This window comes from Nycticebus coucang, chromosome 12 (assembly GCF_027406575.1).
Source record: "Nycticebus coucang isolate mNycCou1 chromosome 12, mNycCou1.pri, whole genome shotgun sequence".
In the NCBI taxonomy this organism is placed as follows: domain Eukaryota; kingdom Metazoa; phylum Chordata; class Mammalia; order Primates; family Lorisidae; genus Nycticebus; species Nycticebus coucang.
This window is the reverse complement of record NC_069791.1, coordinates 71,594,314-71,620,013: the sequence shown is the minus strand read 5'-3', so window position 1 is coordinate 71,620,013 and position 25,700 is coordinate 71,594,314. Positions and strand designations below refer to the sequence as shown.

The following is a 25,700-nucleotide window of genomic DNA, read 5'->3' as shown; positions in this document are numbered from 1 at the left end:
TCTGGTGCATAAGAGGAAACCTTAATAAACTGGACTGCACCAAACTTAAAAACTTTCGTTCTGCAAAAGATTGTTAGGAGAATGAAAAGCAAGCCAAGGAAAGAGTGAAATGTTTGCAAACTACATATCTGACAGTAAACTAGTATCTAAAATATATAAAGAAATCTCAAAACTCAACAGTAAAACAACAAATGATCCAGTTAGAACATGGGCAAAAGATGTGTTAGAGACATTTCATCAAAGAGGACATGCAGTTGGCAAATAAGCACATAAAAAAGTTCAACATTATTAGCCATTAGGGAAATGCAAATATAAAACCACAATGAGGTGGATGACTAGAATGGCTAAATGAAAAATAGTGACAGCACCAAATGCTGGTGAGGATATGGAGAAACTGGATCACCTACACATTGCTGGCAAGAATGTAAAATAGTACAGCCACTATGGGAAACAGCTTGGCAATTTCTTAAGAAAACTAAACATGGCTCGGCACCTGTAGCTCAACGGCTAGGGCGCCAGCCACATACATGGGGGCTGGCAGGTTCAAAACCAGCCTGGACCTGCCAAACAACAGTGACAACTGCAACTACAAAGAAATAGCCAGGTGTTGTGGCGGGGACCTATAGTCCCACAACTTGGGAGACTGAGGCAAGAGATCACTTAAGCCCAAGAGTAGTTTGAGGTTGCTGTGAGCTGTGACACCACGGCACTCTACCGAGGGTAACATAGAGAAACTCTGTCTCAAAAAAAAGAAAAAGAAAGAAAGAAAGAAAACTAAACATGCAACTACCACATAACCTAACAATGGTACTGCTGGGCATTTACTTAGAGGAACACAAAATTATGTTCATATAAAAACCTGTATCCAAATGCCTATATTAATACTTCCTTTTTTCGTAATAGCCCCAAACTGCAAACCATCCAGATGTCTTTCAACAGATAAATGGTTAAACTAATTGTAACATCCATACCACCTAAAACTACTTAGCAAACAAAAAGGAATGAACTTTGGTGTACCCAGGAACCTGGATAACTCTCCAGGGACTCATGATGCGTAGAAAGATCTCATTCCCAAAAGGTTACACACTGCATGTTCTGCATCCCAACTGCATCTACCAATATTCCTGATCATGTTACATACTATAGTTTTACAAGATGTCACCATTGGAAGGAGCAAGGTAAAGAATGCATGGGGTCTCTCTGTATTATATCTTACAAATGCATGTGATTTACAATTATCTCAAAATAAAAGTCTAATTTAAAAACGCCCAAAGCAGGTCATTTTTCTCTACTACTTAAAATCCTCAGTGGCTTCTCAATGCACTCACAAATACAAGCCGATGGTGATCAGTCACTGCTTATACTTTTCTCCTCACCTGCTCTGCCCCAGGACACTGGCCTTGTCTCCACTCCATCATCCAGGATCTCCCTGCCCCAGGGCCTTTGCACAAACTATCTAGGCCTAACTCCAATATGGAAGATTCTTCTCCTCACTCTTTGGTGACAGCAGCAGTATCTATTCTGAGATTCTGGCCTCCGCAGTCACACTTTGTCATGGCAAATTATTTTCATTTTCTGTATGTAATCTAGGGACATTTTTTTCTTATTTACTTACATATTTATTTTTATTGGTGACTCCCTTCCCAATTAGAATATAAACTCAATGAGAAAAAGGACTAGTCTTATTCTCTACCACATTCCCACTTGGCATATAGTAGGCCCTCAATACCTATTTGCTGAAAAGTTCGAATGGATGAATAAGTGCACAGAAAACAGAGTATGTGGCGCTCTTGGCAGGGCACAGGGAGGCACGTGGTCCGGGCCAGCCCCTAGCATGTTCTGAATAAGCCTCAATGTGCCCATGTTCTGCTAGACTCACATTTCACAACCACACCCTCTCTCCCCCACTTGCACACTCTTGTCATAAAAACATCATCAACATCACAGGACGTGGTGAGATAATGTGTGACCTCACAGCTCTGTGCAGAGAGAGGCTCCACCAAGGATTATGGCCACACTGATTCCCACATCTAGCTGATGCCACAAACCAGCTCCTGGTGACTCTTATGACTGCTGTTTGTTCGCTTGGTATTTACACTGCTTCTTGGGGAGTCACAGCTGACACTTACCACAAGCCAGGCATTGACCCTCCTGGTTATTCACGTGGCAGGTCCTATGACCACTGCACAAATGAAGCAGGTGAGACACCAATCCCCAGCCATTCCTTCCCTACTACCAGCTCTGTCCCACACATACTACGCCTACAAAGGTCCCCCCTCCCTCCCACCATGGAGCACAAGATGTGCCTATCATAGGCACAGTCCCCTCCTTAAGGGGTACAGATTCCAGGGAAAGGCCAGTGCAGGCCTGGAAGCCTCTCAGAGATGTCTAAACGGGTACCCAGAGAATGATTTAGAAGAAGGGTTCCAGCTCCAGATGACCTCAGGGACTCCCAGCCCCACAGGACAGGCATGGCTGGAAAGGGCCAGAATGGCCTCCCTGATGGAATGTGGTTCTGCAGCCCAGGGGCAGTCTAGCTCCTGGAGACAGCTGAGCCTGGCCTGACTTTCATAGCTCTCTCCCAGGCACAAATGTGATGGGGGGCACTTTACCCTTCCTTTTGCCTCCTTTCCTGACTCCCCACAGAGGGCATAGCCCAGGCTGCTCCCACATAGAAAAGAGTGAGTCCTACAGCCAGCTGCCTTAGTGAGGGGTAGGGACTGGAGGGTCCCAAACTAGGCCCTGCACAACCCATGCCCTGACCCCTTAGCTAAGTGCTGTGGGCCCCTCCCACTCCATGCACCTCACCATACCCATCACCCAGCCCCACATAGGGGTCCAGAGCCCTGAGCCCCTTCCCCCAGTGGCTCCCATGCTTGGGCTCCACCTTATCCTGCAAGGCCCAGCCTCAGCTCAGATATCACCTCATCCCTGGAGCCTTCTCTGATCTCCCATGGGGACCAGGTGACCCTCCACAGCAGCCTGGCTCATCCTAAACCCCATCTTTTACTTGTCCCCAGAGTGTCCTCTCCTCAAAGACGGACAACTGTGTGCCCTCATTTAGCCAGGACCTGGCATGCACCCAGCCTACAGAGATGTGAATGAAAGAATGGATAAATGAATTAACAACTAAATGAATAGTGAGTGTGTAGATAAGCAAATACAACATTCCATGCACCCTGAGAAGAATATGGTGGGGTAGGAGGTGTCTCTTGCACCCAAAAATGATGTCACCTATTTCCAGGCAAAGTTAAGCTCCTCTATAGGCAAAGTTAAGCTCCTCTATAGGAAGAAGAATTGTGGCAAGGCTATCCTTCATAGAGGTAGGAATATGGCACGGCCAATATGCCCACAACTGCAAGGAGGAGGCGCCAGAAGGGTCCATGGATAGCCATGTCCATGTGACCAGGCCAGCCCACCACAGCCATTTAATAATCTGGGGCTCTACTAATCTATAGCCAGCAAGTGGACTCTGGGAAAGGGACTGGCTAGTGTCCAGGCTGAGGCTCAGACACCCACCCTGGGGAGAAGGCAGCAGGAGGTGGCAAACAGCCAGAGGAGAGTGTAGCCACAGTCCAGGCAAGCCTGAGGCTCCAGACACACAGACACATGGACATGCAGCCACATGGCCAGACAGCAGCCTCTCCTCAGGCAGTATCTAGCCAGACATCACCCAGAGCCCCTTCCTACACCATCCACCCCGACAGTCCTGTCAAACCAGGACAAACCAGATAGCACCCCCTTAAAGGGGTCATCTTCACAGGGCTCACAGCAAACAGCCACCTCTGCCCCAAGGTCAGGCTGATTAGGGGAGTCTGAGACAACTGCCTCGCCCACTCCAACTTTGCTTCCACAGCCATTTACTCTTCATCGCTGAAACTCTTCCAACTCTGGCTCTCTCAGGCCTCAGCTAACCTCATGTCCTTCCTGTCAGACACTGTCACTGCTGCAAAAAGAAATTGGGATAGAGCCACCCTTCCCATTTGGCACTGTTTTCAAACATGGCCAGAGTCCGAAGCTAGAAATACCTTTCAGGGTTCTATAAGCATTCTTGTCATGTTCACTGTTTTCTGGTTGGACTGCCCACAGTCCTACTCATGGGTGAACGGCTTGGTCCAGGAGCTCTCAGTTAAATACAAATTCCCTTGAGGTGTGGCACACCTCTGGCAAGGAAGCCCACTAAGCAAAGCACGTCCTGTGGGGTGGGAGAACCCCAGACAGTAAAGGGGCTAAGGGCTAAGAAGCTGGGGGGATTGGGAACAGGAGGCGAAAATGAGGTAGGAAGTGGGCAGGTAAAACTTTACCAAGGTCATGATTCTCATCTCTAGGCCCTTCTCTAAACCCCAGATGGAATCCAAAGGTGACCAATAGACATGCCCTGCCCTCAGGGGGCTCAGACTAGCACGAGGATGGACAGGCAGACAGTTAACCAAAATAGACCAGCTGTGCTCTAGGAGAGGACAGGTAAGATTCTGCAGGAACACAACTGAAGGATCTGTCCATCTCCTTGGGAGGGTACAGGTGACAGCTTCATTGACGGGAGTCTGGACTTCAAAGGCAAAAACAGAATTTACAAGCAAAGGGGAAATAACTGAGTATCAGTCATTGCTATGTCCTGAAGCATCCCACGCCCGGAGCACTAAACCGGCATTTTCTTCTTATAGAATCCTAACCATGCTAGGCGACAGGTGCTGACCCCATTTTAAAGATGAGGCTTGGAGAGGAGAAGTAATTTGCTCAGAGTCACACAGCTGCCTCAGACTCTGGTCTTTTGACTCCAAAGCCCACCTACTGGTACTACATCTGTGAAAATTGCCAGAATCAAAACGGAGTCATTTGTGTCAAGCCCTGACAAACAGAGCCAGGGAAGGCCACAAAGCTGGAGTTCTTGTGCACGTATGCCTGATAGCGGAATGATTACAAAGGACTGCAAAAACCACAACCTTGCACAGAGGCCACTGCAACCTTACGCAGAAAAGACATATATAGTTCCATCTGCCCAGCAATCGCCCGTCCAACCTTGGACTGACACCACCACCCTTGTTACTGATCCGTGAGCCAAGGATAATTGATTCAAAACAATTATATAATTGCATAATCCTCATTTTTCCTTTAAAAATCTGTCTCTGCCTCACTCCTATTGCAATGCCCACTCCTGAATAAATATCATTTTCTTTCAGGAAGCCTCTCTGTCTTTTATTTATTGATACCTCTAACATCCCAAACAGTCTGGGAAACAGGCCTGGGAGACAACTTTTCTCTTTCTCTTTCTTGTCATGATAAGAAATCTTGGCTCTACCCCTGCCCTGGAGACTGCAGGGTAAGACAGAGAAAGAAATGGGTCGCAGGAAGAAGGAAGAGGCTGTTTACCATTAAGTCCCACCATGAGGTTCACACTGCACCCTGTGTTCCCTGTACAAATGGAAGCACCGAAAATGTTTTAAAGGGTGAAGGGTACCAGAATTGGGCCCCATATGGCTTCAGAAAATAGTGATGGGGAAACAGATAAGAAATAACAGAAACCTGCAAATTTCTATGTAAACACCGTGGTTGAAATGTGGCAAGACAGCGGAATTACAAGCAACAGGATACTGAACCAGGCAGCGACAGACGGCTCTGCTGGGGTTTGCCACCCTAACCTCAGAGTGAAGAATGCAAGCTCAGAGCAGGCCCCAACTGCCCCCTGGGAGCCACCTCAGGAACAGTGTTCTGCGATCTGCTTCTGATTCTGTCTATAGGTCATCCGTCTCTAGGCCTCGGCAGGCATTTCCTGAGCACTTATCACAAGTCAGACTTCATGTCTGACTTCTGCCATGAACTTCACATCCTCCTCCAACAACCTCGCGAGGCAGCATTCTATCACCCCTGCTTTAGAGTTGGAGAAACTGAGGCTTAGAGAACATATTCTGGCCAATGAGACATTAGGGGAAGTGTACTTGAGGTTTTAGAGAAGACAATCCCAAAAAATTGTGTCCCATCCCCTTTCTTCCTTTTTTGGGACACCATGGTGTGAGATGTGATGCCTGGTGTTGCTGCTACCCTTCTGGGACTATGAGGAATGTCACATTGGACAGGTTGGGCCTAGGCCTGCTCTGAGCTTGCATTCCTCACTCTGAGGCTACAATGACAAACCCCAGAATCACTGCCTCAGAAGGCTGGTGGAGAGTTAAGTCAAAGGATCCCAGAGTCTTGAGCATATCATTGCCTAGATCCAGAACCATCTCTCCCAGGTACACTGTGAAATTGACTATCAGGCTCCCATTACTGAAGCCTTTTTCGGTAATGTCATCTGTTGTGATGACAAAGCCCTTATGACTCCTGGGGAAATGGGTGTATGAGAGAGTCCTTGCCTCAGTGTGCTCCTGGGAACCTTCCCAGCTCCTCCCACCCGAGGCTCTGCTCATAAAAATCTGCTCAGCACACAGACTCTTGCAGCATGCAGACTCTTAATAAAATAAAATAAAATTCACAAAGCAGCACTGGGACAGGACTATACAATTCTGAGCTTTCTCTTCCCTTAGTAGCTCCCCACTCACAATACCCCTGCCTTGTCTCTGCCCCACCTTCAGGGCATCTTGCTCCCAGTTGGGTCAGGGTCTAGTCTAACTTCTCATGCCACATGCTGTCCAGGCACTCCCTGCATAAGGCCTGTAGACAGGAGGAGCCAACAAATGAATCTCTTAGAGGATGAAGAGAGCTGGGGCTTGAACCTTCAGGAGCATCCCACTGGGGTCCATTTGACTGGCCAGAATAAAAAAAGCCAACCTAGTCTGCAGCAACTAACCAACTCTGTGGCCTTGGGCAAGTCACTTTGCCTCATCACAAGTTTGTGCTTGAGTTTACAAGATAGGAGCTTTACACCACAATGATCTGTGTTCCCAGTTCATCATCCAAGTATTCTGATATCTCTGATTTCACTTCATCCTCTCAACATTTAACCATAAATTCAGGAATATTACTTAAAACCCTGCAGGCCAGGCCCTGAGGACAGAGCAGCAAAGAGCACAGTCCCAGCCTTCCGATGGCTCCCAGGCCAACCAAGAAGCCAGATTATGAATCAGAGAAGTAGATCAGGTTGTCCCACCTCTGGGGAGAAACCAGCCCAGGCTAAACAGCAGCAAACTTGAAGTCCTCAAGGAGGAACAGAGCTGCCCATACTGCAGGCCAAAGAAGCTTGCATGGCCAGAGCCCAAGAAGAGAGGCAGAAAGAGAAAGGCAGGCTACACGGCCAGGAAGAAGGGCACAGTCTGGGTCACAGAGAGGCCGATGGACTTTACGTGAGATGGAAGATACTGGAAGGTCTGAAGCACAAAAGAGACATCTGATTTAGGATTTTAAAAGATTTCTCTGACTTCTTGGGGGAGAAAGAAGCAGAGGAGAGGAGGGAGCAGTGAGATCAGTGAGCTGGCTGCCATGGACAAGATGCCTCATACACTGAGGCCAGCAGAATCGGACCCAAGACAAGAATGCACATGAAACTCCAAGTCAGCCCAGGAGCAGGTGACGATGCTAGAAACTGCCATCCTCCCTCTCCCTGCCCAATCAGTAGCCTCAAAGCCACAGAGAGGATACACCCAAATTCTAGCTCGACTAGAAATATAAGTAAGAAATAAAAGTATATCAACTTCTCCTTCCTTAATAAATAATAATGACATTAGCAATGATAATTAAGGACAACAATATGGGATTCCTCTAAAATTGCAGAAATTACGTTTTAAACTGCAGATGCTGGCGTGGATGTGGAGAGAAGGGAACACTTTTACACTGCTGGTGGGACTGTAAACTAATACAACCTTTTTGGAAGAAAGTATGGAGAACACTCAAAGAACTCAAGCTAGACCTCCCATTTGATCCTGCAATCCCATTACTGGCCATCTACCCAGAAGGAAAAATATCCTTTTATCATAAGGACACTTGCACTAGACTGTTTATTGCAGCTCAATTTACAATCGCCAAAATGTGGAAACAGCCTAAAGGCCCACCAACTGAAGAATGGATTATCAAGCTGTGGTATATGTACACCATGGAATACTGTTCAGCCATTTAAAAAAAATGGAGACTTTACATCCTTCGTATTAACCTGGATGGAAGTGGAAGACATTATTCTTAGTAAAGTATCACTAGAATGGAGAAGCATGAATCCTATGTACTCAGTTTTGATATAAGGACAATTAATGGCAATTAATGACACAGTGGGGGGTGGGGGAAGGGGAGAGCAGAGAGAGAAAGAAGAAGGGAGGGGTGGGGAAAGGAAAAGCAGAGGGAGGGAAAGAAGGAGGAGGTGGGGTCTTGGTGTGTGACACATCTTTTGGGGGCAAGACACGATTGCAAGAGGGACTTTACCTAACAAATGCAATCAGTGTAATGTGGTTTCTTGTACCCTCAATGAATCCCCGACAATAAAAATAAAATAAAAAATAAAACTTAGTTTTGCAGAATTAAAAAAGAAAGAAGAAAAAAGAAATTAAGTTTTAATTAACAAGGCTCCTACTAGTTAGATTCTGTAGGTACAGGGAAATCATGTCTGTCCTGTCCAAATGTTCTGTTCTCCTTACTAAAGGAGCAAGTAAGAAAAACTCTCCCCTCCCCCCCCAAAAGAGCAGGAAACGTTGAAAGACCCCAGGGCTTCTGAAACATTGTTCAGATAATTACTTATGTCATAAAGCAGAAGGTAACTATGATAATTAGTGGTCATGTGAAAAGTTTTCAGTCCACATCAGTGATTCAGTAGTTAGCTTGTTCAGCTTCTCTTAAGGTTGCATTATTATATTTCAAAACTATAAAAACACAACTTATAACTCTGACATTAAGAACACCAGCTCACCATTCCCTCCCTTCTAAGGTTTTTCAGAAAAGGCGATCCTAACAGGTTGTTTTCTAAACCCAAACACCATGCAACGGTATGTGTGTGCACACCTGAGTGTATGTGTACCTGTGTGTGCATGTGTATGTGTGTGTGTGTGCTTTTTTGTTGCCATCCTGGTAGCTGACTGTGGGGTACATTCAAGACTTTAATAATGGGGTTATGGATAAAGTCCAACGTAGCTAAAATCTACAGAGGAAAAAAATAGTTAGAAATGCACAACTCTTCATGTTTATGCTTCAACTCCAAAGACAATATACATTTGCTAAAGTCAAAGACTAGGGCTCGAAAAGAGATGGTTCCAAGTTGATTCTGCCACACAAACAGCAAGACTAGTAGGAGTCAGAATTGTAAAGTGGAAGTCCTGGATGGCTTCTAGGTAGCCTGCCTTCCAGGGCCAGCCAACTGACTTCCCTGATTAAAGAGGAAAACAGCCGCTTTTCCAACAGAGCTCTGAGCCAAAGCTCACGCTGTTAAGGTCACAGACAGAACAGACCCTGAAGGCCTCTTTGCCTACTTATCCTGGCAACAGAGGCCTATTCGCTGTCTATGGTAAATGTATCCTGCTTTGTGAGCTTTCTTACTCTGTAAGCCTAACTTTCTCTTCCTCAATAAACTTTGTTTCATGCTTGCTTAAAAAAAGAAGAACAGGCCCCATGATCATACTAATGTACACAGCTAAAAAAAAAAAAAAAAAAAAAAAAAGAACAGATCCTGAAGACTTTTCTTCTCAGAAGCTGCTCCCAGAACCCAGGGGCTATGAACTGGCAATCTAAAGCTCCTTGCGGGAGAAAGATAGGAAGGTCTTAGAATTCAGCCCCTGGGGGCAGAGGAAAAGGAGGGTAGAGGGGGTATCTGAGCCTTCTGCTGAAAAGGAACAGGGAGTTGGCATCTTTCTCCTCATTAAGGATTCCCTGGTCATCTCTCTAATGCAGCACTTTCTATTACATTTTAAAATGGACAACATATCAATTTACCTAGCCATTCCCTTCCCAGAATGAGCTATATAAAAATGCTTGTATGCAACAGGGACCCCAAGTTAAGAGCCTCTACTATTAAAAAATGATGAAAATGGAAAATCACCATTTGGCAAACACCACAATATAAGAGTAATTGTTGAAAATAAGATGAGAGTATGATGAGGAACAGAATGATTTGTGTAGACTCAAAATATCTCCCCAAAAGATATTTACACATATACACACACGTGTGTATGTATGTATAATGATTATTGAAGCATGGCCTGTAATGGCAAAATCTAGGAAACCGCTTAAATACCCATCAATTGAGAACATGGGAAATAAATGATGATCCTGCCTTACGATGGAATCCTACACAGCTTTTAATAATAAGGTGGCTCATGGACACTGATTGAAAAAATCTTTTTCTGGGGAAAAAGTAAGTTGTAGAACAAAATAATATCACCCCATCTCTGTTTAAGAAAATACATAGATATGGATAAGTAGAGGAAAAACGTCTGGAATAAGGATAATTTCAGGAAGTATGGAACATGGAATGGGGAAAAGGTCTGAAATAGAGACAGTAGTAGGGTTATAGAAGTGGTCTCAGGAGAGGAAAGAATGCTCATTTTGTACCTTATTGGGTTCTGTAATGTTTGAATTTTTTAAAGTAAATATCACTTTCTTTGAGATAACAATAATAAAAGGTAGACTGTAAATCTAAGCAATAAAAGAAGCTACCCATCCCCTTGACTGGCTCAGCGGCCTGTGGCCCAGGATGGGCCAAAGGGTCACATCTGTTGGTCCCACATGTTTATGCTGCAGGCAGGTTCCAGGTGTGGGCTGGTGCTGAGCCCTTCAGAGGGCGGTGCTATACGGCCCTGGTTCACTGGCTCACGCTTCATCTTTGGACACAGTACTCAGATATTTGGTCAAACATGAATGGTTGTTGCTGTGAAGGTATTTATTAATTAATATTTAAATCAGTAGATTTTGAGTAAAGCAGATCACCCTCCATGATGTGAATGGGCCTCATTCAATCAGTTGAAGGCCTTAAGAAAAAGACTGACCTCCCCCAGGAAGAGGGTACTGGGCCAGCGGCCAGCCTTCCATCTCAAGCTGCAATGTCACCTCTCTCCCTGGGTCTGCAGCCTACCAGTCCACTTTGCTCTGCACAATCACATGAGCCAATTTCTTATAACCTCTCTCTCTCTGTTTCCACCTATTGATACATCCCACTGGTTGTTTCATGGTGAACCTTGGCTGATATAGACTCCCCGCAAAAAATGTCCTGTTGGGGCATAGGGGCACTAAGTGCTCTCAGTGCAAAGAAGAAAGGGAGTTTAAGGAGTTTGAGGAGAGCGACCCCAGGTAGAAAGGTGAGGTGGAGCCTTGGAAGGCGTGGCAGTGAGATGCTCCCTGCCAACTCGGAGGAGTAGCTGAGGGTTTATGATCCACCAGCTCCCAGTCCTGAGAGGGGCAGGGCTGGTAGGGGAGAGAGGCGGGTTTGGTGAGGGATAAAGCTAGTGGGAGGGGCAGAAGTGAAGGAGAGCTGGATTTCCAAGAGCAGAGTAGCTCCACATTCTATCTAAGGTCCCAAGACTCGTTCCTCTTCAGCCCTACCTGGGCCTCCCTGACCCTGCCTCGGGTCCCTCACCCCACTCATTTACAGTGGTCTATGCCTGTCAAATACCCACTGAGTTGTGAAGATGTCATGGGGGGAGCATATCACTTACATCTTTTTGCACACACATACATATCCCCCACTCCCATGTACACAGAAGGTGCTCCATAAATGTATGCTCAGGTCCCGGGTACAACCTAAGCTCCCTAAGACCTACACTGAGGGTGGATTTACCTAAGGGAACAGAAAGCAAGGACAAAGCAAGCCAGACCCCAGGACTTTACCTCACAAGGTTGGCACAGGGCCCTGGCCACCGGCAACTCTGGTACACACGCTGGACCACCGTCTCCGAGCCATTCTGCACCTGGCAGGACACTGTCCGTGTCACTGTGTGATGGCACCAGTGCCTGTGGGGAGAGCAACAGTCACGTCAGCCCTGCCTTCTCCTAGAGGCATCAACTTAATCACCAGGCCTCAAATGATGACAGTTCTGATGGCCATTTTCAGAAAGAGTTTCAAAATTGCTTTGAAGGATAGACTAGGTCCTGGAATCAGTACATAGCTTCCCAAGGGGAGTACTTCAAAGGTGACCATAGTGATATTCAGCACTTTTTTAAGGATGAGTTCTCCAACTTAACTATTTCACCTTGTCATATATATTCATACATAAATCTATCTCCACTAAAGGAACACATACCCATCAGCAGGGTGTAAATCACGCAGCACTACCTAACCCAACGTATCATTCTTGATTAGCTGTCCACGTAAACCACACAATGTAAATAAAAGCCCAAAGACTGTCCTTCCCATTTTGCAGGTGGGAAAAGAACATCTGAGAGATTAAACCTCAGTGTCCACAGCTACAGCTCAAATCAGAGGTGGAGCTGGGAGGGGAACCAGCCTTCCTGCCCAAGAAACTAGCAGCCCCCCCCCATCCAATACAAACTATGAATCCCACATTTGCCAGTTACCAGGGGAAACTGAGTCTTGAAATTGTGGGAGACTTCAGCAGCCTGGGCCCTTCCTTCAACCAGGGAGAATCAGCTGTATTTCAGGTACCAGGTGTTTCCAAAAAGGGAAAGAAGTATGATTCCCTTTGGGATGAACTACTGTTGAGCCCGAGAACAAATGCCCCTACCAAAACCAGATCTGCCTCCAGGGGAGGGGGAGTTCTGAAACAAACAGGCAGTCCAGCCATCCCAGAATCACACTGGGTCAAGGATTTCTATACGGAAATGAGCTGTGAATTGGAAAACATGTTCAAATGCCTCGAATCACCATCTCCAGAACATTTGGTCTTTTAATGGGCTGTAAATGGCTTCCCAAAAATCAAACCCTGGCCAAAATCAATGCAGGCAGGCAGACGAGGAAAGAGGGCCCTGGCCCTTTCCAGATGGAATTCCAAAGCACATTCGCCCTCAGGTGCCCATGGTTCCAGGGACCTGCTAGCCTACCACCTGTATCCCCAGGTCCTGAGCATTTTGTCTGTCTTCTATGTGGTGGGTGATCCCCCCACAGAAAATCTCTGATGGTAAGCTCACACCCAGCCAAGGCTGTGGGGTGGATCTGCTTTACTCCAGGTCTTCCTTCTTGTGAGAAGACCACTTCAATGAGGGGGAAAGAGCAACTGGACCCACAGGCTCCGGGCTGTTACCATAGTAGTTTGACCATTCTGAATGTCTGGCTCAGTGACTGGGTAGAGCAGTGAAATTCTTATTTTAGGATTCTTAGGGAAAACAAGTGCTAAGTGACTTCAGGAGATCATGTCACGATGGAATGGAGGAAACTTCCAGACACTGCCAGGTTTGTGCCCACCTCTGAACACGACCAACCAACACCTCTCTGAGATTGCTGCCACGCAGGATCACCCCTCCCCATTACCCTGGACCACCTCCCTGGACTCAGACTCAGCTTCCCAAGCCCACTGCTCCCATCTGAGCTTTGCTTTAGGACCTGATCTCATGTGTTCCCTCCTTCCCTGGGACCCTGAGCCTGAACTGGTGGGGGGAATTTGGTGCTGGCTGCCCTGCTCCTGCAAACCACCTAGGCTGCCCCCTTACTGAGCCTCCTGTTGTTACCTCAGTGCTTCCTCTTGAACCTCACTGTATGAGCCCACATCCCCTGATATCACCACAGCCCATGGGATACCACAGACACACCAGTTCCATCTGTCCAGTACTGAGCCCTTCTCTGCCCGCATCAACCCGCTAATCCAGGTTGGTGACCAGCCCATCTATGTTCCCTGGCCCCTTACCAAGAAGCCCCTGGAGCAAATCGCCCAATTCTACCTTCTTACTCCCTTCCTCCCTATAGCCAGTGAGTCACTTTGCCTGGGAGCCCACTCAAGACACCCCTCCCCTATGGACCTGACACGGTTCTACCTGGACAGCTTCAGCCCCTCCTGGTCCCCTAGCCTGCAGTCTCTGAGGCTACCGCCAGAGGGCGCCCTCTCGAGCACAGCTCTGGCCACGACACTCCAACCTCTACTCCCATCCCCTCCCCAACACCTGTCTAAGCCTTTGGACGTACTTCATTCCTCATAGGGAAACACCAATCTCCACCCATTCCTGGACATTACACATGTTGGTCACGGGGAGGCCAGTCCACTTTCCTTAGCGTGGCCAACTCTGACTCATCCTACCAGGCTCTGCTCAGTTCCTTCTCCTGGAAAAGACCTTGTGTTGAACGCGCCCATGAGTACTTCTTTCTTATCCTGTGTCTGGGGGCACTGGCTCGTCTCCAGAGAGAGGGGGGCAGAGAAACCAGCTCCCAAGCCCCAACAGGGAGAAAGGGAACAACCTGACACCAATCAGCCTGCCACACGCCCAGCCAGCTCCTGACTAGCCAAACCCTGTCCTGCAGACCAAGTGGGGCCTAGCACCCCAAGGTCCATTTGATGGTTGGCAGAGCAGTTTTACATATACTGATAGGCTGAATCGTGTCCCCTCCAAGTTCGTATGTTCTAATTTGGAGATTAGTTCTTTAAATAGGTAATTAAGTTCAAATGAGGTCATCAGGGTAACCTCTGATCCAATCTGGATGTCTTCATTTTTAAAAAGGAAATTTGGATACAAACACATACAGCAGGAAGACAACATGAGGACATGGGGAAAATAAAGCCACATACCAGCCAAGGAGAAAGTCCCTAAAAAGAAAACAAGCTTGCCAACACCTTGATCTCCAACTTACAGCCTTCAGAACTGTGAGAAAATAAATGTCAGTATGACAGTCCTACCACGCGACTGCATGTAATTACTCCATTAATCTCCTCAACAGTTCTGACACACAGGAATTTTTCAGGTAAGAAAATTGAGATGCAAGAGAAGAAGATTCAAAGTCATACAATGAGTAAGTGGTAACTATATGTCTTGAAACACAGTCTTATAACTCCAAACCCCGTGCTGCATTCTCTTTGCTAATGAGAACAAGGACAGTCAGAGAGCAAATAAAATAGCCCTACTAGTCCCTCATGAGCCATGTCCCTCAGGGATTTGAACAACAGCAGGGAGGAGAAACTATCCCTACCCCATGTTTGAAACCAATGAGACAACAGTTGAGGGCAGTTAGACCATAGCAGGACCCATGGGGAGGGCTCTTTTATGGATAAGGAGACTGAGGGAGGGGTAAATAACATGTCCAAAGCCACCCAACAAGTCAACAGGCAACCCTTAACCACACTGTTACACAGCCAGACTGACCCGAAGCTCACCCCAGACAACTGAGGTGGTCTCAGTCCTTGGGGCCCTGCCTCTGGGAAAGGCAGATCTGAGTGGAGACACAGTAGCTGCTGACAGGACCTGCAAAAGACCAGGAGCTGGCAGAGGCAGGGGCCTGGGCCTTAGGAGAGAGTTGGGATCCAAGTGAGGTCTGCACAGCCCACAGCAAGGAGTCAAATCTAACAAGATGAAACATGACGAGGCAAATGTGAAGTCCTGCACTGCAGAACTTCAGTCCCAGCAGGCAAGCCCCAGATGGGGTACAGAGGTTCTCGCCAACAATAAGTTCAGTGTGAGTCAGTGGTGCGTGCTGGGGCTTCCAAAAAGCAAAGACCATCTCAGGCTATCCTACTAGCAAAAATAACATCAAGAACAAGCCTTGCTCCCCTCCACACCTGCCAGCCCACGAGCAGCAGACTCTGAGATGTGCCATGTAGATTCCCTGCAACCAAGGGAAGCCTTTCTGCCCCCACTGTCAGCAGACATTGTTCAGCTGCCCAGGGTCACCCAAGGTCAGCCTCTTCCTGGAGCACCCCCCATCCTGTGACTGGTTGATGCAGAGCAGAAAGGCCCTGCCACATCCCCAACTGGGGACAACCCTGAAGGACCATCCCAGCTGCAGAGCTCCTGGCAGAGTCCGTGGCAGCTGTCATTGCCTGCATCCCGGCTTGTCTTCTCATTCTGCTCACTCCTGCCTCAGCCCCCTCCCTTCCACAGGCCTCAAACCTAAAAGCCATCCCTGATAAATATCCACTCTGTCTCGAAACCAGCTTCCTGGGGACTCACCCTGGTGTCCGCCATGAATGAGCCCCAATAGGAAAGGCACCCTGGGAAGGGATGGCTGTGGTCACTGTCGCAAGAGCAGGAGATGACTGAGCTGGGAGGGAGGGGAGGCTGACCTCAAAGCAGTGAGCCCCAGGGGAAGAAGACAAGTCACAGCCCAAGATTCTGCCAGGTAGAGGGAGGCCCTGGGGCTCCACAGATTCAGAACCATCCTTCCCACCAGAGCAGGTGAGGACTGTCAGGAATAGGCCCTTCAAATGAATACATAACAAGCAGAGATCAGTGGAGGCCATGATTGGGAGGGGGGCAGAGGGAGCTGGACCAGGCCTGCTCACGTGGCCCTAGAGCAGCGGTTCTCGACCTGTGGGTCGCAACCTCTTTGTAACAATGAAAATACATCCTGCATATCAGATGTTTACATTATGATTCATAACAGTAGCAAAATTACTGTTATGAAGTAGCAACAAAACTAATTTTATGGTTGGGGGCACTACAACATGAGGAACTGTATTAAAGGGTCGCGGCATTAGGAGGCATTAGGAAGGCTGAGAACCACTGCCCTAGAGGATCGAATCGGGTCAGAACAGAAGGCTACCAGGAAACAGGCTTCCACTCAGGCTAAGGGGACACCTGCTCCCAGGAGGAGCTTGAACTAGGTACAGTGGGCTGGTGCTCTGTCTCAGAAGGGTAACTAGAGGCAGGACACCGCCTCAGTGGAGTGGAAGAAGAGCCAAGATTGGTCCTGGAGGTGCTTGCAGCATGACCCCTCCATTAGAAAAGAGGAGGTGGAAACACAGAAAGTCTTTAAAGAAGGGAACCTAGTCAGAGTGCTACCCCAGGGTCACCCGCTGGGGGCAGGGTAGAAGGGCAGAGGCTGGATGTAGGCTGAGCCTGGTCAGGACAAACAGACACAGTCCATGAGGGTGCAACACATCACCCCCAAGGGGACTTCTCTGCCTGCCGGCTGGCCAATGGCATCCAAATGGGGTTGCCTCTCCCAGGACAGTGAGTGTCTGCAGCTGCCGTTCCTGTCTGTCACACATCTATCTAAACACCCACAGGGAACTGTGGTTTTGTTCAAGCAGGGATAGCTGAGTGTGTGCAACACCAAGGCCTGGTCAGGTTTTAGGGCACAAAAATCAGTAGGACTGTTTGGATAGCAGATAGATTTGCCTGGGTTTCCTTGCAATCATTTTTATTGGAACTATCCATATCGAGGCACTACAAGGGAGGAATTTAAGTCAAGTTCAAGTTTCTGGTTTTTAGAGGGAAAGGATGATGATCTGAAACCCCCACAGCAAATGACCAAATCTTTTTGCAGAAACACAAAGGTGATAACATGGATTCCAGGAACCAGCACAAAGGCCTATAGGGCGGATGAGGTGTGTGGATTCCCCATAGGGGAAGATGGAGACAGCCCCCAGGCGTGTGCCTCTCTCTAGCGAGCTTCTATGCCTTTTGCCACTTCATCATGTGCATTCATTCTCCAGCACCTTCCAGAGCCCCATCCCACCAGGAGCATCAGCTCATTCCCAGCACACTGGCCAGAAAGAGTTGGTGGGGCCACTGATGGATTGACTTTCCCATCTGCAGGGACAGCTAAGGGTGTATGTGATTTGGCTGAGCAGAACTCAACAGTTTTGAGCCTGTGAAGAGTGATCCTCAGCTACTCTCATTAACAGAAGTGCTAGAGCGGACACACGAGGAGATGGTCCCAAATGTGTTCCACAGGATCAGCATTCAGGGAGGATCACATTTAGGGAAGCCACCTGCTGACCAGCGTTTTCCCTGAGTGTCTGCCATGCCTCAGGAAGGCCCCATGCATTTGTTCTGGAAATGGTACAGAGATCACCAATGGCCTTCTGTGTCCATTGTGGGTCACGATGCATTTGGCCAGCAAATGACCTCTGCAAAGACTGGAGCTTTCTGTGTATCCAAGGTCAGGATAGGCTGCAGCAGCCATAATCTTCCTCAAAAGCCACTGGGCTCAGACTCTCTGGGAATGTATGGCAGGCTTCCCAGAGGATGCTGACTCGATATACTTTATGGAAATTGGAAAATAAAGCATTTAATAAGTGAAACCAGCATTTATTGAGCAGCACTTACTATGCCCCAGGCACTGTACCAAGACCCTGACGTGTCTCCTTCCCGGAATCTTTATAGAAACCTGTAAGGTAGGCTCAAGGCCCATAGCACAGTGGTTTCAGCACCAGCCACATGCACTGAGGGTGGCAGGTTCAAACCCAGCCTGGGCAGCTAAACAACAATGACAACTGCAACAAAAAATAGCCGGGCGTTGTGGCAGGCGCCTGTAGTCCCAGCTACTTGGGAGGCTGAGGCAAGAGAATCACTTAAGCCCAAGAGTTTGAGGTTGCTGTGGACTGTGACGCCACAGCACTCTACCTGGGGTGACATAGTGAGACTCTGTCTAAAAAAAAAAAAACACCTATAAGGTAAAACTATTAGTATCCCTGGTTTTATAGAAGATGAAACCAGAGAGGCTAAGTAACTTCCTCTCCAAAAGAAATGTGTGCCAAGTGGCCTCATTCATTAACATTTAGGTATGAGCTCCATTTCCTCAAAGGCCACACTGAGTAGCACAGATGAGAATTACTGCCCTCTTTCCCGGTTCTGTTTTTGGGGAGAGAGAGAGAGCCCGAATGGCCTTGCTCCTCTGCCCATGCCAGGGCCCAGAAGTCCTACTGATTAGTTGCTTTGAGTCAAATGCTCACCCCTGTTCAAGTTCAGCTGTGAAGGGGAATCACACAGTACAAAATGGGCAGCTGAGGACCCCCTTCACCAGGCACTCTGGGGGACTGTGTCCTTTAGAACAACCTGTGAGGGAAGCAGATCCATGACTGACCTCTCACACACTTGAGTCCCAACTCTCATCTCTTCCTTCTCTTTCATTGCAACCTGGCCCTCGGATTCTAGATATCAGAAAGTTCCAGAAAGGGGGGCAAGATCATAATCTCAATGGTTAAGGCATGAGTTTGGGTACGTTCACTCAGTTCCCATCAATGACAAACAAGAAGTCAGCAAGGGGCTTCTGAAAAAAGTTATCCTCTGAGGGGGAGAGGGATGCGAGGAGAGAAGCTCTGTTCTTGTTTCTGAATGCAGATGTGTAAGGATGTGATGCACGGAGCTGTGGCAGCCAACTTAGAGCCATGAGGAAAGACAGCCTGGGGAAGACAGAGTTAGAGGCAGGGTCCTCACATGTGTGAGCTGCTGAATTAGCCAACTCTGGAGCCACCCATTTCTTGATATGTGGAATTAAATGATATTTAAGCCAAATTTGTCAGTAGGGTTTTTACAGCTCATGTTTGAAAGTATCCTCACCCAAACAACCTGCTGTGAACATACTAGCAAGGCATGAGAATATGAGACGAGACAGCCAGATGGCAGCTAAACTTCCCAGGGCTGCCAGATGTCCCCAAGAGCAATAACATCTATATGAATGTAATCTGGGGCTGCAAACTTCTAGACAGATAGGGGACACTAATTCTATTAAACTGTAAATACATAATTACTTTATAATGGAAATGTAATCACAATCCTAAACTAGCTCCATCTTTTATGGAAAAAAAAGAGACCTGGTTCTTCATCCACATGGCATCTGCATTGTTTTCCCCACTGGATAACCTTTTGGACAGCCTCATAGACTGTGTCTGGGTCAGTGAGGGTCAGACTGCTCCAGCTTGACCAGTCTTTTTTTTGGCCAGGGCTGGGTTTGAACCCACCACCTCTGTATATGGGGCTGGCGCCCTACTCTTTTGAGCCACAGGCACCGCCCTTGACCAGTCTCTTGATTTCAAGTTTTAGGCTCCTTGAGACTCAAACACCCAACTTCCAGAAACTTCAGCATGGTACACACCCTGTGACTCCCAATGCTGACAGCCAGAAAAGGTGCCAGCTCTGGATGCTGTAGGCCAAAGTGACATCATGCATCAATTCCACAAATGTTCATGCCGCCCCTATCACATGCAAGGTCACAGGCTGGCTGTGTGGCCACTGAGATGTCCTCACACACTCTGGAATGGCAGACAGTGCCCAGGTGGGGGATGCGTAAGCAGAACCAGGCGCCAGTTCCACTTCCATTCTGTATGGCTGAATGGGCCTCACTGTGCCTAAGCCTCAGTTGCCTCATCTCTAAAATGGGAACAAGATTGTACCACCTGAGATCAATAAAAATAAATGAATGTGTAAGCAGTCTGTATCTTGAAAACGATGGCAGCGGTAGTAAGTGTCATGTTTATTATTTATAGATTACTGGGCAAGGAGGTGTCAACTCACTAGAAAGTTCCCTTAAGAGCCTGGTTCCTCAGAACGTGGCATGCCAGTCTCAGCTGGATGCTTCCTTGGAAAGGAGGGGCCACGTGGAAAGACCACCACTCCTAAGCTCCCACTGTGGCAACTATGCCAAAAGCATCTCCCACTCTGTGGAGCAAAGACAGAATTTTGTTTAGGTGTATGGCTTCCAGAAAGCAGCTCGCTAAGGACTTGAAAGGAGAACTATAAAGGCTTTGCACTACAGGGTGACTTGGAAAGATCATCTTGCCCCCACTGCCTTTTTAAAGGTGAGAAAACTAGGCCCAGAGAAGGGAAGGACCCAAGGTGGCACTGGAAACTGGTAACAGAGCCAGGGCACAAGCCAGGGCTGCTGTTTTTAATTTTCTCCCATTCTCCTGCAATCAGTGGGGAGACGGGTTCCCAGTATTCACTTGAAAAAAAATAAAACTCTGATAAGAATCTGAGGAATGTGACTGCTGAAGGGGACTGACTGTGGAATTTGGCATTTAATACCTACGCCCCTCCAGGATCACACACAATCACAACCCAGCAAGTCTCTTGGGCAGCAGAACACCTTCTGGCCCCAACTTCATTTCCAAAAGAACAACACTCCAGGTCTAAACATCCAGCAGCCAGTGGCATCCCTGCCACACACAGTTGTCTTGGAGTCTCTAAGGAATTCCTCAATTCTCCTTTAAGCCACCCCTGGGAATCCAGCAGGGGGGTGGGGGGTGGGGTGAAAGTGGCATTCTGAAATAAATCCCGCTGTTTATGAAGTTTGTCTTTTGGTTCGGATCACCATTCATCTCCAGACCTGACTTTTCTTCCTACCTTTTACAGGTAGTAGTTGTTGGTGGCTCATTAAACCCTGGGCAAGCAGAGGGAAGACATAGCTTAAACACTACTGGGTCCTGCAGCTTTTCAAGGGAGACAGAGTGGGTGCCCTGGTTGGAAGGCCAGTTGCAGAATCCCTGTGTAACCTTACGCTGGGTCTATCCCTCTGCAGGATTCCTCCTTCCTCTCCTTCTTCCTCCTCATCCTCCCCTTCCTTTATCTTCTTCCTCCTCCTTCCTCTTCTCTTTCTCCCTCCTCCTCTGGGCAGCACTAGAGCTGGTTAGAGGCTTTAGAGATCATCACCCTGCCATAGTCGTCTTTGTCATTGTTGTTGTCATGGAAGAATGGCCAGAGCAATGCTACCTCTCACCCAGACTGAGAATCGCTTAAGCCCAAGAGTTTGAGGAGAAACCAGATTGGCCAGGCAAATGGCCTCTTCATGTTCTCCAGCCGTCCAGGGACAGGTCTCCACTGCACATGGGGCTCCAGGTGCCAGGAAACGCCTTAGCCCCACATCCTCTCCAGGAGGGCGGTCCTGCAAACACCCAGCATGATAATGCCATACTGGTCTGCAAAACTGTCCCCAAGCAAGGGATTCACTGTCATCAAACAAAGCCAGCCTCTCACGGCACATGTACAGACGTGCTGCTGCCAACTGCAGCCCTCAGCAGGCAGATAACTGAGCACCCGTCTCCCCAGCCCCTGGCCAGGTTTAGCACAGGACGCACATCAGTGAATAATGGCTGAATGAACAAATCAGTAAAGAAAGGAAACATGGACTGAGATCTGGACGGGACAAAGCCCACTGCCAGCCACCTCCTGCTGAGGGTCTCCATGATGAGCCTGCCTTGGCCCTCCTCCGGGCTGTGTTTTTCCTTGAGATGGTGAACCCCAGGCTGAGGAGGGCCCCCTATCCTAACCTTCAGCCCACTGTAGCCTAAAATGCCCACCCTCACCCCCCACCTTCTGGGGGCCACCTACTCACCATCCACATCCTATGCAAGTGGCCCCTTCTGTCCCAAATCTCTTGCTGTCCCCTTTGGATAGCTTAAAACTCCTCTTCCGCAGCACTCGCAGCCACTGTAATACCATAGGACACGACTGTGTCTCTCTCTCCCTGGGGTCCCTGAGAGCAAACAGCTACCCAACTTCTATCTTGGAGGTAGTGTCTGGCATAGGGTGAGTGATAAGGTGGGTGTAGGAAGGAAAGGAGGGAGGGAGAGGAGGGCGGTGCAAGATTAACATAAACTGTGTATTCAAAGAAACACCCTTATGGATTTTTTTTTTTTTTGAGACAGAGCCTCAAGCTGTCACCCTGGGTATAGTGCCCTGGAGTCACAGCCCACAGCAACCTCAAACTCTTGGGCTTAAGCAATTCTCTTGCCTCAGCCTCCCAAGTAGCTGGGACTATAGGCGCCTGCCACAACGCCCAGCTATTTTTTTTGTTACAGTTGTCATTGTTGTTTATCAGGCCCAGGCCAGGTTTGAACGCACCAACCCCGGTGTATATGGCCTGCACCCTGGCCGCTGAGCTATAGGCAGCGAGACCTTACATTAAATTTCTAACATGTTTTACCATCAGATTACTTCCCACGGGAATGCATACTTAAAATGAGGATGAAAGCCCATTAGGAGAGCATTCTTTAAACATATATTTGCTGTACCCACCTTCAGAGATGATATACAATGCACTAAGGAGGAAAACTGAGGAGAACCATGACTCTGGCAAGTCCTCAGGGTGAGGTTAGCCCTTTTCCTGGCTATCCCAGGACCATGCCATCACTCAGGGGGCACCTGAAGCAGCCAGGGCAAAATGAACAGCATCAGACACAGATCAGAGCCACAGTCTCCCTCCTCATTCCACTTTCCTCACCTGTAAGGCAGGTGTGGTCCAAGATTTAATGTCTTTGTGTTTCACCCCATGTAAATTAGGACCACAGTAGCACCCGGGTATTGTCAGGATTCAATGACTAAACTCTATAGGGAGCTGAACGATAGTAGACACTTGTTAAATTCTCAGGAAATAGCCACTAGTCTTAAGGAAGTTCATGTGTCCCTCTCCCAGGGTTACAGCTAGGAATTGGACGGAATGGCATAGCTCGTTATATGCCGCACAGTAGTCTCCTCTTGTCTGTGGTTTCACTCTTCTTAGTTTTCAGTTACCCAAAGTCAACTGAGGTATAAAAATAGCAATTGGAAAATTCTAGAAATAAACAGTTCATAAGTTTTAAATTTCCTGCTGTTCTGAGTAGCAGGATGAAATCCCATGCTGTCCTACTCTGTTCCGCCTGGGATGTGACTCCTCTCCTTGTCCAGCATCCCCACGCTGCACGTAAGTCACTTAGCAGCCATCTCAGTGATCAAATCAATGCTCTCAGTAATCATAGTGCTTGTGTTCAGGTAACCCTTCGTGTACTTCATACTAACCCCCAAGCACAGAGTCATGTCCTGGCAATTCAGATATGCCAAAGAGAAGCCATAAAGTGCTTCCTTTACATGAAAAGGTGAAAGTTCTCAGCATAATAAGGAAAGAAAAGAAATATATGCTGCCTTCTCACTGTTCTTTCAACGAACCAGTCTCCTCAACATAAAGAGAACAGAATGAGGACCTTTATGACGATCCACTTCTATGTAATGGATGCTGTTTGGTTATTATACCTTCTTAATCATTAAGAACATTTTTGGGGGGTGGAGACAAGATAGCTGACTGAAGCCACCTTTCCACAGAGGCTCCCGTCCAGAAGGAGAGTTAAAGGACAGAAATTTAGCAAGTAACCTGGTGGATTAGAGCTGCACCAAGAGAGAAGATTGAAGAACGCACATCAACCCCACTGAGGTGAGCTGCAACCCCAAGGATACAAACAAAAGGTACAAAATCCATCACCAAGTGGGCAGGAGTCCCCTCCCCCATAAGAATGGCTCAGAGAGCCCCAGAAACAAACGAGCAGAGTTCAAAGGTCTTCCCACTACACTCCACGGGAGAGACCCTCTAAAAACTGGACCTATCTCCCCTACTAGGGTGCCATGGTGTTCTCCTGCCAGACATTAAACAGTATAAAACTGTATATATTCTCTACCTGCAATTCTGAGCTCCCAGAACTCCCCTCCACTCTCACTCTGAGGCCTAGAGGCCTGTCCCCCAGGAGGCCAGATTCTTGGGTGATTTCTCGAGGGGTATGGACAGGGCCTGGACTGCAGCTGGTCAGTGCTGATTCTGCAGCACGGGAGTGAGGAGAGGACGGTCGGCTGAGAGGGAACCATGCCAGAGCGGCTGTGCCCCAAGGCGCAGAGCAGCAGCCTTTTTTGGCAACAATAGGGCTCACCCCCAGATATTCCAAAGGCACACCCCCTGTCTCTCTGGGCAACCAAAGGAGGATGCGCATCCTCTCAGGTGGCAACCACTGCGGAACAGATCTGGGACAGAAACGCAGGCCCCGTGAGTAAAGGGTTTTCCTGAGGCAGTACCGGCCTGGGTGGAGCACAGGGACTAGGAAACGCATGCGCAGTGCCACAGACTCCCAGGGCAGGGCTGAACCAGAGGACCACATTACTGAGCCTAAGGTGCACTGGGCCCTCAGAGGATCGTCAGCCTATAGACAAAGAAAGACAGGAGGCTAGAACTGACAGCTAACCGTGCTGCGAATACAAACCTGCAGGAGCAAAGACAGGGCCTGAGGCGCAGGTTCTGGGAACTCAAAACAGCTTCTCTTCTGCAGGGGAATTTAGCAGGGACAGAAACAAATTCCCGCAAAGTTGTTCTGTTCTATCAGTAACATCAATCAGGGCGGGGCTGGAACTGAGTGAACACCCCCCCAGCCTCCATCAAGCACCTGACGTTGTCAGGCCTCACCTCACCCTGCTGGATGGAGGCAGAGAGCAGCAGCCTGGCTGAGCAGACATAGATTTTCTTGTGATTCAGGCAGGTACAAACCCCTGGAGTATCTGCTCATTGGAGGCAACTGGGTCACAGCCCTGCGGGGTTATCAGTGACTGAGTGTGACAGGGGTGCAAGGAGGCATCAACCTTCCCAGACTAATCTATTGGCTGGGTGGATCCTCCTGACTTCACAGAGCACCAGAGCAAGTCATATTTGAGTTGTCAGCAGACCCCTGCGATCTAGTTGCCAGAGACCTTTTAAACTCTCCCACCTGAGACAGGTGCTGACTGAGACAATTGATTTGGACCTTTTGAATTGAGCCAATTGCCCGAGGACTATTCAGGTGGTGCCCTGGGTGTGTGGTAGTAGGAAGGTTTGATTTTTCTTTTCCAATTGTTACCTGTGGGGGCAGGGTGACTTAATTGCTGGTTTTTCTCCACAGCTGAGACTTCAACCCAGAGGAACTGTTTCACTAGGGTAGGACAGAGACCAGCTGAAAACAAGACAGAGCCACTTAGCCCCACCACACCAAACAGGTCCCCAGTTTCTCAGGCCGTAGCACTGTATGGGTCCTTGACAAAGCTCCAGGGGAAAAAAATCAAACGATGTGAAATGATCATGGGGCAGAATCTGCAGAAAAACTCTGGTAACATGAATAACCAGAATAGATCAACACCCCCCCCCCAAGGAAAGATATGGCAGATGTAACTGAAGATCCCATTCATAAACAGCTGGCCGAGATGTCAGAAGTCGA

General features: G+C 48.2%; 1 protein-coding gene across 6 annotated transcripts in view; it reads right to left on the bottom strand.

The window, feature by feature from the left end:
- COL26A1 (collagen type XXVI alpha 1 chain) overlaps window positions 1–25,700 on the bottom strand; it is a 178,885-nt gene that overhangs the window by 111,612 nt on the left and 41,573 nt on the right. For all 6 annotated transcript variants that reach the window (XM_053557789.1, XM_053557790.1, XM_053557791.1 and 3 more), the window contains exon 2: window positions 11,731–11,853. In XM_053557789.1, the coding sequence (XP_053413764.1) occupies window positions 11,731–11,853 (123 nt within the window). The remainder of the gene's footprint in view (window positions 1–11,730; window positions 11,854–25,700) is intronic.